The 12,430-nt window shown below is 42.0% G+C and overlaps 2 protein-coding genes across 2 annotated transcripts; both read left to right on the plus strand.

The window, feature by feature from the left end:
• Positions 1-7,434: 7,434 nt before the first annotated feature.
• Positions 7,435-9,110, plus strand: LY79DRAFT_511655 (ribose-phosphate diphosphokinase; the record flags this gene model as incomplete). Its single annotated transcript, XM_060554289.1, has 4 exons — positions 7,435-8,170; positions 8,362-8,624; positions 8,677-8,980; positions 9,034-9,110. The coding sequence occupies 4 exons, from the start codon at positions 7,435-7,437 to the stop codon at positions 9,108-9,110; spliced, it is 1,380 nt and encodes a 459-aa protein (XP_060416034.1).
• A 1,446-nt stretch (positions 9,111-10,556) lies between these two features.
• Positions 10,557-12,119, plus strand: LY79DRAFT_547605 (uncharacterized protein). The gene is made up of 2 exons (XM_060557338.1): positions 10,557-10,836; positions 10,942-12,119. The coding sequence occupies exons 1-2, from the start codon at positions 10,732-10,734 to the stop codon at positions 11,632-11,634; spliced, it is 798 nt and encodes a 265-aa protein (XP_060416035.1). The 5' UTR covers positions 10,557-10,731; the 3' UTR covers positions 11,635-12,119.
• Positions 12,120-12,430: the final 311 nt, after the last annotated feature.

The raw sequence follows: 12,430 nt of genomic DNA on the forward strand, positions 1-12,430 counted from the left end.
GATCTAGAAGGATAAAGCCAAAGGATACAAAGAGATACTATACAACCTTAATATAACTTAACAAAAGGATATCACTATACTAAACTAAACTATTAACTCTCTAGATATACACTAAATAGAACTTTAGCGTAGGCACTAACTTGTCCCCTATAATCCCCTTAAGAGATAGTAAAAATCTAAATAGTATATAGACATCTTGCTATATTTAACTACAGGATTAGCACCTAGGAAACAGGATAGATTTAACTATAAGTATAAGGCTATATAAATGTCCTAAGAAGCTACCTACTATTTAGTAGAAGATAATAAGCTATAGTATATATAGCAAGGTTATAAATAACTCTACCTTCTTCTATAGGAGGTCCCTATAGCGTTAAGGAAGGCATATAATAAATCTAGTTACTTTAGCCTTAACCTAACTTAGTAACGTCTATTAGCCTCTATATACTAGCTATATATAGCCTTAGATATTATAGACTATATTATAGGATACTAGTATTATACTTATTTTTCCTTATTAAAGCTAATAGCCCTAAATATACCTATAGCTATTTTAGAACTAATATAGGTTATTAGGATTAACTATTTAAGACCTTTCTTAATTATAACAAAGGGGAATTAGTACTTACTAGTCTAGATTAACTATCTAAGCTAATTTATCTAGGCTAAACCTACTATTTTAACAGGACATAAAGAAGTAGTAGAGGCACTATTATCCTAGATAAATATTATACTATTAGAACCTACGCTAATCTACTCTAATATAGGGTTAGCTTTTATATCTAAAGGATTTAGATCTAAGATAGTAGACAAAGGCGTTACTACTATTATTATACTAGTATAAGCTTATAAATCTATTAGCATAATTAAGGTATATAATAAACTTATCTAATCTATTCTTAGGAAATAGTGTGCATAGATTAAAGCTAAATAGGATAAAGAGTATATAGAAGCCCTTAAGGCACTAAATACTTAACACTTATAAAAGGTTACCTTAGCACTATAGTAGGTCCTATATAGATTTACTACCTCTGCCTAAGACCTTATTACTAGACAGTTCTACTTAGCCTTTAACTCCTAACTAGCCTAGATAATTTAGGATAAATTATAGTAACCTCCTTTTAAGCTAGAGCTAAGGGATATAGTAATATTATATATTACTAGAATAAAATAACACTAGAAGACTATAGCTACTAAAAATACTACTATTAATACTGCTAGATAAGCTAGGCATAAGCTTTAATAGTGTAAACCTTTTGTTACTAGAGACCTAGTTATAGTTATATAGGAAGGAAAACTACTAAAGTTAGAGCTAAGATAAAGGGGACTATTTATAATTAATTAATAAGTTAGTTAGCTATTATATACCCTATGTAAACTAGATAGCTCTAAGATACCTAATAATTAACACTAGGATTATCTTAAACGCTTTATACCCTAGTCTAGATACCTTTAGTTAGAAGCTAATCTTTTACTTCTATTTAGTTAGGTATTACGCTAGACTTAAGTGTAGAGGCACTAATTACTCTAATTCTAGCTATTAGGGCCTATAGCTAAGAATAGACTATAGTAAGTTTATTAATTTCCTTAGCAATAAATATATTATTAGCTAACTATATAAAAGACTTATTATTAGCTAACTTTACTAGATTATTACTAGGATAAAAGAAGCTAACTAATTAAGAATAATTTTTTCTATATTTACCCTTCTAGATAGAAGATACTTTTATTTTCTTTCTCTCTGCTATAATAAAATTCTTCTTTACTCTCTTTACTTACCTACTTTTTTACCCTCTTATTCTTTATCCTTTACTCCTCTATTTCCTATTTTCTTTTTATCCTTTACCTATTACCTTCTTATTTTTCTATTACCTCTTTAGACTCCTTAGGGCAGAGATATTTACTTTACTTTACTCCTTATCTAATTAATTAGTATTCTACTTTCTTTACTATTTCCTCTCTTTATAAAAAAAAATTACTACTATTCTCCCTTATTACTTTTATATTACTTATAAGGACTTTATTAGATTATTCTTCTCTAACTAATTAGTACTAATAATAGATAGCCTTTTAGGAGCTAAAATCTACTACTTAGTAAACAGTACTTTGCCCCTGTAGGTGCTAGCTACAGAAGCTAGGGGACCTAAGCTAGAAATAATTAATCTATAAGCTATAAACTAAAATAATCTCTAATATCTTAGCGTAGACATCCTTAGAACTAAAGGATAAGAGCTAAACTAATGTATCTACTACTAATAACCTTAAAATCTACTAGCTAAAGAGGAACCTACTAGGGTAATTATTATTACCTAAGAAGCCCCCTTATCTAAACTATATCTTAATTCTTGCTATATTAACCTTTATTAGTTCTAAGACCTAACTAGCTACTAAAACTAGGAGAAGAATTTAGAGTAAGTTAGATGCCCTTTGTTTATAGGAGCTAATAGTTCTACTAGAATAGCTATTATAGCTAATAGAGCTCCTACTGCACTATAATAAGATCCTAATTTAAGAAGGGTATTTACTAGTGCTACCTTTATAGGCAAGTTTATAAGGATAAATATAATAAGGCCTATCTCTTATACTAACCTTCTTTAAAAAGCTAACTAACTACTCTATACTAAATTCCTAACCCTTAGGGCTTAATACCTAGTAGATAGAACCTAGTTTCTAGTACTACTTATATAAGCTATAGTAAATTATTTTAAGGAAGAGAATAAATAATAGCTAATTAGTTAGCCTCTTAGAGTTAAACTTTTAGAGCTAAATACTTTACCCTACTTTAAGAATATTAATCTAACTTTGTTGCCTATATAGGATATAGCTTACTTCTATATACTTAACCTTATTAACTAATAAATACTTTGTTAACTTGTCTAGACTATTTAAGCCTATCTAGAATAACTTCTTATAGACCTTCTCCCTCTAGAGTTCTTTATCCTTATAGTAATTACGTTCTAGGTCTATGTTTAGCACCTATCTAAGACTACTAAAGTATTTACTAAGACTAGACAAAGGACTATTGCATAGGAGGCCCCTAGGGTTAACTTAGGCATATAGTTAGTCTATGCCCCTTACTTTATAAGGTATTATAAAATACAAGGTCTATTTAGATACTAGTATTCCTTTAGATTTATAAGCATCTATTATAAGAGAGACAAGGACACCTTTAAAGGCTATAGTGCTATTCTATTCTAAGAAATTAATAAAGAAGAGGTATTATCCCTTATAGATAGTATAGGTCTTTAGATAAGAAACTTTAAGTATATTATCTTCTCTACTTAGCCTAGAAGTAGACTACCTTTTCTAGGAGGACGCTATAGATTAGAACCTACTGTTAGGAACTAAAGGTAATATAGCCTATTTAATATCTATCTCTTAGGATATCTAGGCTACTAAGTTAACACTGTTCCTCTATAATCCTAGATAGAACAGGAGTATTAGTATATCTTTATTTTATATATAATAGTCCTTAAGTATATAAAGGCTACCTAGAGAGTAGTATAGAATAATGTAGTCTTAGTAATTACTATATAATCCTTAGTGCCCTATAAGTAAGACTATATTAAGTAATATAGACAGAGACTAAAGGTTACCCTCTTGCTGTCTACACCTAAGGTAGAAGCTAATAAACTATACTTAATTATTTAGATCTAAGACCTACCTTTGCCTTTGCCTATACCTCTACCTATACCTACACCTCTGCTTTTAACACTAGACCTAGAGCTAAATATTAGGCATAGAATCCTTGCCTTTCTAGACTCCTTAGTAATATATATCTTTAGTGCTTACTAAAACACCTAATTTCCCTTTAAGTCCCTAATTATACTATAAATCCTTAGACCTCTGTGCTATACTTAGAGGGTTTAACTAAGGGAAGCTTAGAACTAAGGAATAACTACTAGGGATCTATTAGCTAATCTAGATAAAATTATATTCTTATAAGACTTATAGCTACTATAAATAGACTTACTAAGATAGAATATTCTTAAGTTAATATAGTATTTCTATACTAAAGTAGTAGCTAATTAACTAGAGCTAGCTAGATAGGATAGAATCCTACTAGCTACTGTTTAGATTAGCTAAGACATAATGCCTTTTTAGGGGACCCTTAGACTAGACCTAATTTTAGCTAAGGATTTAGAGCCTAAGCTTCCTATATTAGTAGCTAATAACTAAATTAACTAGGCTAACTAACCTTAGGGACATAGTTCTATTCTATATAATAAGAACTAAGTTATTAACTAACCTAACTAGAATTAGAAGGACAACTCTAATCTAATTAATAGGTACTAAGTTACTAAACGCTAAGTTATAAAAGAGGAAGATAAGGAGATAATTAATAAGTAAGAGTAGGCAGAAGCTTAGAACTAACTTAACTAACTTTAACCTATTACACTAGACTAGAGCACTATATTAGTATTTAATAAAAGTAAAGAGGTGTTCTTTACCCTATAATCTTAGCCTTAATAGGATAGAGATAATAATGTTATAATAATATTCTCTCCCTAGGTAGAACTCCTTGTGTAAGCTAGATCTACTCCCCCTGTACTAATGCCTCTTAACCTACTACTATAGGACTTCTATAAAGGCCTTAATAATTATTACTAATATATAGTTAATGTTCCTTAGTATTAGGGCTTTAGATTTAAAGCCTATTAGTAGTATACTATAGTTAATCTAACTGTTGCTAAGGCTAACCTACTCCTAGCTACCCTAAGAGATCTTACTATATAACCTGTCTACTATAGGACCTTATAAGTTATTCTTAGAATTATTAACTAAGTTAGATAAGGTAGTACTATCTATATAATTACTCTAGGCTATACTATTAGTGCTTATCTAGGGTATACTTCTACTTATACTAATATCCTTTAGATACTTTAACTAACTAATAAGATAAAACTTATTAAATACCTCTAGGTATTTAGTATCCTTGTTAGGCAAAGGATAGTTAACACTTTTTTCTAAGCTAGCCCTAGGTGTAACTAAGACTTAACTATAGTAGATAACTATCTATAGGTTATCTTCTAATACTATAGAGAACTAGGCAAAGGCTTTACTTAGCTTTAAATTATCTATACTAACTTTGCCCTTTAAGATAAGGTAACTACTTTACTAAGGAACCTTTAATATTACCTATAGACTATATACTTAGATAGCCTTAACTATTTTATACTCTATTATCTTAACATTAATATTAAAGCTTACTGTTAGAGGATAGTCTTTAAGACTAACTATTATACTTTAATTAATTAAATTAGTACTTAGAGACCTTCTGTGTATTAAGGACTAGGTAATATAACTAGAGGTTATAAAGAAGTATTAAAGTATTTAGAACTAATTAATAGTATCCTAGGGAAGTTTAAGAAAGCGTTATTAGGTAGTAGAATTATAATATTAGGGAGAGGCTATTTTATATTAGGTTAGTATACTAAGTTATTCTTTTTTAGGGGGATAAGAATAGACTATTACTAGTGTTTATAGACTAATTTCTTTAGAAGGATAAAGATATAATAATTAAGGTAGTAATAGCTTTATTCTTTTTAGGGGAAGAGGAATAGTTAGCAGTAGCATAGGCGCTAACTTATCATTGGCTAACTTGTTTAGGCCTGAGGCCATTGGAGCCTGAGGCAGAGGGCCTATAGCCTTTAAGGGGGTTATTTTCCCCTCTTATTATTTTGCATGGAACTTAGCTTAGACACTATAACTTATTTGCGTTTCCCACAGGGTTTTGTCCTATTTACTTTGCTCTGATTGTTTTTCTGGTGGGTGGGAGACGAGCGTTGGCGGCTCTTGATTCAGAAGACGGCCAGCGCTGTCTCCTGCACCTTGCTTGCACTAGCTGACTCTCCTTGTATTGAGCAATGGTCTCTAGGTATATGAGCGGCATTTTTTTTCTCCGAGATACGCGTTGCATGGAATGCGCAATCACGAGGTAGTAACTTGAGGCATGGGACTGCAGAATGTCTACGGTATATCATATCTCGCATATCAGGGAGAGTCACAGGCGCATCATCATACGTACCAAGATACGCGTACAAGGCCCATAGGCTTGCACAGGTACACAATAAGGCCGTATACACAGTCATCCATACACAGTCAAAGTACCATGCTCAGTACCTACTCAACACAATATAAGGTTTCTAGATAGAAACACCATACCATGGAATTTCGTACCCAAACCTCCCTATCCAAGGCAGAGCTTTCGAAGACGACTCCCCTATTTGCTATACCCTCATTGTACCTACCAAGATAAGAGTACAAGGCGGTCCCTCCTAAGGTCGCATAGGCTTCCGTACGTTCCACGACTCCCATGAACTACAGACCTCCCTGTATGAAGAATTGTCTCAGCACTGTATGATGATAAAGGTTTGCGCCGCTGAGCCGTTATGACGGCTCGCGAGTCTCGTCCCAGGCCAGGTACAATGACCACCTACTCCGACACAGGTGCTTTATGCATTTTCGCCGCTGGTCTGCCACACCCTCCATGAGGCTCGGCGCGTCTGGCAGCCCCGGCAACAGCCCGAAAAAACATAGTGCATGGCTAAGAGGTATTTTGGCGCAACATCTCTGGCAAAGGCCGGAGTCATGAGAAACACACCCACGATGCGCGCGCTCTAACCTAAAAAGGTCGGCTGTAGGCCTAGCCACCCTGTGCAGATACCCTGTGTATTCTCACTTTGTACCCCACCAAGAAACATTCCTACCCACCACCCACTATCCACCACCCACCATCCCCAAAACCCACATGGCACGGCGACTGCACCCGACCCCCGATTCCTGCCAATCCCAAACATACTTACCCACTCAGAGATTTTCCTTTACAACTTCTTGACGACCCCAGCTTCAGAGAAACCCCCCCGCTGATTGACCAGCTACTTTTTTTTCCCTCTTCCCTCCTCTCTCTTCTTGAGCTTGCTCATCATGCTCCCGTTGTGATCGCAACTCTCTCCAGAGGCCTTCCCCCTCTTACCTCGCCGTTTGCCTTCGATTCTCCTTTGCATCACTCACTATCTTCTCCCAAACCCAACCCTGCGCATACTCTCGGCCTCGGTACAATCCAGTCCCCTGTGACGTCGCCCTGCACCCCACTAGCAGATTTTTGACGCTGGGAGCAAACCCGACACCGGCTCTTTCGCTCGCGATTCTCCAATCGGCACACGACATCCCGCCCTCGTACCCTTACTCGCGCCTACATACCTAACTCCGCAAGCCCACGATTTCCCAAACTACGTACGGCGTATTTCAAAATCATAGATCAGACTTTAACGTCTTTTCTTCCCTCTCCAACCTCACGCCCAGCCTAGACGAGGTGCCGGAACTTGGTCTTCGAACATCGCCGGTTTCGCCCGATCGAAGAAAAACAACACAATCTATCCTTCCCTTCGATATCACACATATCCCATCTAGGAGACCTTTTCAATACTCATCATGGTTCGCAATATCATTGTGCTCGGTGGCAACACCCACCCTGAGCTAGTCAACAGTGTTTGCAACAACCTGGGCCTGAACCCTTGTGAGCGCGTTCTGTCCAAGTTCTCAGTGGGCGAGAGTCGCTGTGAGATCAAAGACTCTGTGCGCGGCAAGGATGTCTTTATCATACAGACTGCGTCTGGCTCCGTCAACGATGGCTTCATGGACCTTTGCATCATGATATCTGCCTGCAAGACTGGCTCCGCCAAAAGAGTCACTGCCGTCATGCCTCTGTTCCCGTACTCGAGACAACCCGACGTCCCCTACAAGAAGTCTGGCGCGCCCCTCTCCAAGTCATCGACAGAAGCATCCAAGAACTACACCTTCGAGAGTGTGCCTTCCACCCCCGGTCCAGGCATTGCGCGGAGCGCTGGCCTTCCCAACGGCATTGATGGCATCGCCTCCAAGCTAGCCAAGAGCAAGCTCAACGAGGAGCGAACCAACGGCATGAACGGATCATCCGAATACTTCAAGAACGGCGAGCATAAGATCAATGGCAATGGTAACAGCAATGGCAACGGCCGTCCTCACCAGGATTCTGTCTCTTCGCAGTTCAGCTACACCACCCACGACTACGAGAACCAGAATCTTATCAACGGCTTCCAGTCCAAGCCGGGCTACAAGCAGTGGGTTGCCCAAGCTGGCACACTCGTTGCAGACCTGTTGACTTGCGCTGGAGCGGACCATGTGGTATGTAATTTTTCTAATAAAAGAACAAAGCCGGGCAATGCATGAAAGCACGCGCCTGGGTCGCAGAAGATGTTGAAAGCAAAGCTAACAAATGCATAGATCACGTAGGTTTACTCCTTCACCCTCCCCGGGTGTAAAATGCTTTCTTGCGCCTGAGCCTCGGTTGTTGCCGACTCCACCAGAGCTTTCTCATAGCTCTGCCCTACTGCATCCCTACATTGCTTCTGGGAGGAGCAATCGCTAATGGTTGCAGGATGGATCTTCATGATCCTCAGTACCAGGGCTTCTTCGATGTCCCCGTTGACAACTTGTACGGCAAGCCTCTCATCAAGAGGTACATTCAGCAAAATATCCCCCACTACAAGGATGCTGTTATTATTAGCCCCGACGCCGGCGGTGCCAAGCGCGCCACTGCCATCGCTGATGAGCTGGACATGGCTTTTGCCCTGATTCACAAGGTAGGTTGTTGAGTTTCCGCGAGAGGGCGCAGGATTCATATGTTTTCTTCAGGAGCGACGCCCGACCAAGTACACCGAGCAGCGTAACGCTAGCATGATGCTGGTGGGCGATGTCAAGGACAAGGTCTGCATCCTCATCGACGATCTCATCGACACCGGCAACACCATTACCAGAGCTGCCAAGTTGCTCAAGAAGGAGGGCGCTACTCACATCTACGCCCTCTTGACCCATGGTATTCTTAGCGGTGACGCCATCCCGCGCATTAACGCTTCGGCCATCGACAAGATGGTCGTCACCAACACGGTTCCTCAGCGGGATCACATGCGACTCTGCCCCAAGCTTGAGTACCTGGACGGTGAGTTCTCAGCTGGGCCCCTAAGTGTCTGAACTTGTGCTAAATTGTGGCAGTCTCCCCCGTCTTTGCGGAGGCCATTCGCCGTGTCCATCACGGCGAGTCCATCAGCGTCCTTTTCCAGCACAATTAAAAGCATTTCACATGGCGTTTGAAAAAAAAAAAAGAACATCAACTTTTGCATCGGAGGGTTTATTGGATTCCAACAACTGCTTCTTGGGAATTTAAGCAACCATGGTTGCTGCTTTTACAGGCGTTCAGTACGGGGAGGGGTGGGTTGAGTCTAGCTTATTTTCCTGCCATGGACATTCTAGACGTTTCCTCCCTTATTTTTTCTACCGGATTATCCACGACATATCAGCTCGTTTTCCACGGGAAACAGAGCGATTCGAAGGCAGCCCCATTCGGCTTGCCATATTGCTACACACATGACACAAGGAGTCACATGGGACCTCATCGGTAACGATGGGGAGCTCTATGTGGAGCGGACCCTAAGAGCGATGTTGGCTCGATACGGCGGCTTTGCTATACACAAACTTTTCAAGTCTAGATGGATCTTGCACACACATACGCACACACACTTGTCTCTTTTCAGTCTCTGCGAACTTGGATTCTTTCCTTGGTAATATGGGGACTTGCTTGTAGGGGAGGCAGTGGAGAAGTGGGTGCGCAGTAGTCTTGTCGCTTCTCGTCCACGCAGAACAAGAAAATCATCGTAGAAAAATGACCCGCCGCTCGTGCACCGTGAGCGTGCTCGTAGACCCCCCGTGACATAGAAGATAGACTATAAATCTAGCAATTAAGATGTACTAAACCTCTGTCGGTTTGTGTTGAGCGTTGAAGTGTTTTCGGTGATGCTCGAGTACCGCGGTGCCAGTATCTGTCTTCTCCCATTCGGTTCGACGGGTCACAGCAAACTTTTGCTGTCTGTGAAGTCACGGAAGCTTTCTTTCGGCAGCGCTTCAGAGAAGGTTACCGTTGGCGGCTCATCTTCAGAGTTGATCTAATTAGTGTGGAGCATTGACCCTCTCACACGTCTGGTAAGGCCGATGTTCAAATCTTGATCCAATATTCCACGTCATGTAAGTTAGGGTAGTAGGCATCTTACCGGCTGCTGCCGTAACAAGTCCGTTCCCTGGCAAACAATAACGCTAATTTGCCGGCCGCCTTATTGGTCGCACCTGGCGCTCTGCGGCTTTACATGGATAACGTTCCGAAAGAAATGGTCAGCCACCGGGGAACAGACACCATGGCTCCAGGAGCTGCGCTGTCAGGAGCCCATTCAATGTTCGAGCGAGAGGAAACAAACGAACAAACACGGGGAAGTGTCCCAAAGTGCAGCATCGGTAAGGAATCCTCCAACGGGTACGGAGTACACCATGAAAAATAAGGGTAATATCAAGCTTTCGAGAAATGCCACGCTGAACTAAGACACGGACAAGGGTGTCGTGGCGAGATTCTTGAAGCGCCTAGGTTCTCCAAAGCCAAGAAATGCCCTCTCAAGTCCCGCTCAGCCCCCAGTGGCCCGTTTCGCGGGGTACCGGTCGCTTATCTTATCGGAAGCCAAGCTCATCCTCCCTCCCCCGCCAACCGCCGAGCTCTCTCTGGCCGGGGCTTGATGCTCACCACTAAACCTCGGCACCGACGTCAGTCGACGAAAGAACCCGGAGCTTTCCCCACCACCACGAAACCCGTAGACCCGGCCGAGCTCCCAGTTTTCTGAGAGAAGGATTGCAGCTGGAAACATTTTCGCAATGGCGACGCTCTCCGGCGCAGAGCGCATTCGCGCCATCACGGACGAAGACGGCATGTTCAAGGCCTTCGACACCTACCCCTGGAAGAAGGACAAGGCGTTCATGGTATGAGTGTTGCCCCGTCCCGGGGGGGACGCGCCCTCCACTTCCGTTTCCTAGAGGGAGAGAGAGAGAAAGAAAAAAGAGAGACTAATTGCCCCCGACCCAAAGTCCGGCCTGAATGCAATCCTCGGCGATCCAAACACCGAGAACCCCCAGGGGTCCCCTACCGATCTCGCCATTCACGCCCGCATCTTCTACTACTCCCAGAGAATTGGCGTCGCCATCGACTTCACCAAGTACCAGGACTGGCTCGCGAGGCACCCGGCCCACACGCCCCCCGACATCCTTCCCGAGGAATACAAGGCCCGGGACGCGCGAGGCGCCGCCTCAGCAGACGACGTCCCGGGTCTGACCTTGAAGATGGGAGACCTGAGCACCGGCAAAGGAAAAGAAAAAGCCGCCGACGTCGTCGCCGCCTCGGAATCAACGCCATCCTGGCAAGCAGCAGCCCCAAAGGCCGACCTATACGTCGAGCGCAAACCGTCCTCACAAGCCGACGCCCCGTCCCTGGGGGGCGACGAACCCGCGTACCCCATTGGATTCGCGCAGATGCTGGAGATGATTCAAAAGGGGATTCCTATCCCCGGCATCAGACAGATCCCAGACACGGTCGTCAGAGACGCGGTAGGTTCCCTTCATTGCTTCCCCCTTAACTCTTCCCCCCTTTTGGTCCCAATACCAGCTGACTCTTTAGTCTGTCAAACCATTTGGGAAACGTGCGGTGCCAAAGAAACCTTGGGAGAAGGATATATCGGCTGCAGAAGTCAACGCGGGCGAGGCCGAGAAGCATCCTGTGGTTGATGCTGAATTCCCGCCATTGGACGAAGTGGCAGCGCCCGTAGCTGAAATTTCAACTAAGGAGACGTGAACCCATGAAAAAGTGCATGGGTTATCTTCAAACTTATGCGTGCGGCGTTTGGTAGAAAAGAATTACATTCAAGTGAAAGGCGGCGGCGTTAGACACTGGTTCGAAGAGACAACGAGGCTTGTGGGGGAAAATTGTGTCTAGTCAATGACCTAGTCAAGGAAACAGAAACTCTTAAAGGTGCACATTCTAGGGGAACTATCTAATGGCCGGTTGAGGACTGCCACAGACGCTGTCCAATCTGGACCAATGTCACACTCCAAAGTCTCTGGAATGTGATACATACTACATACAATCATTGCCGTTGTCTTTCTGATATCCCATGCTTGCCTAGTCGTCCACCCTCGTGCTCCTTCAGTTTGCTCTTTCCATGAGCTGATTAAACTAAGGACGTATCAATTGAATACTTGGATGTGTCAGTGAACCGTCATGTATAAATGAGAGCATTCTGGGTAGGGCCTCGTCGTGCAGCTCCAACACCCAGGCAGGGTTTGTTTAAGGACCACACCGGCGCACCTCCTCCATATTGCAAAATTCATAACCATGATGTGTCCAATGCACTCTGGCAAGTGATAACCTACCGAGCGTAGGATGACAGCTGATCTGTAAATTAATGGCCGAGGAAGATGTTTCGTGAGTGCGGACAAATGAGGTGTTGCCATGACTTCGTCAGAGTAGAAGGAAATCGATGGAGGGTGAAAGAATCAAAGGGAAAGAGGAACCACAGCAACA

Source organism: Colletotrichum navitas (assembly GCF_030913465.1).
Source record: "Colletotrichum navitas strain CBS 125086 chromosome Unknown LY79scaffold_17, whole genome shotgun sequence".
Lineage (NCBI taxonomy): Eukaryota > Fungi > Ascomycota > Sordariomycetes > Glomerellales > Glomerellaceae > Colletotrichum > Colletotrichum navitas.

Coding starts and splice junctions, on each gene's coding strand:
- LY79DRAFT_547605 (XM_060557338.1), top strand. CDS start 10,732: ATGGCGACGCTCTCCGGCGCAGAGCGCATTCGCGCCATCACGGACGAA. Junction 10,837..10,941: donor AGAAGGACAAGGCGTTCATG/GTATGAGTGTTG, acceptor CCCGACCCAAAG/TCCGGCCTGAATGCAATCCT.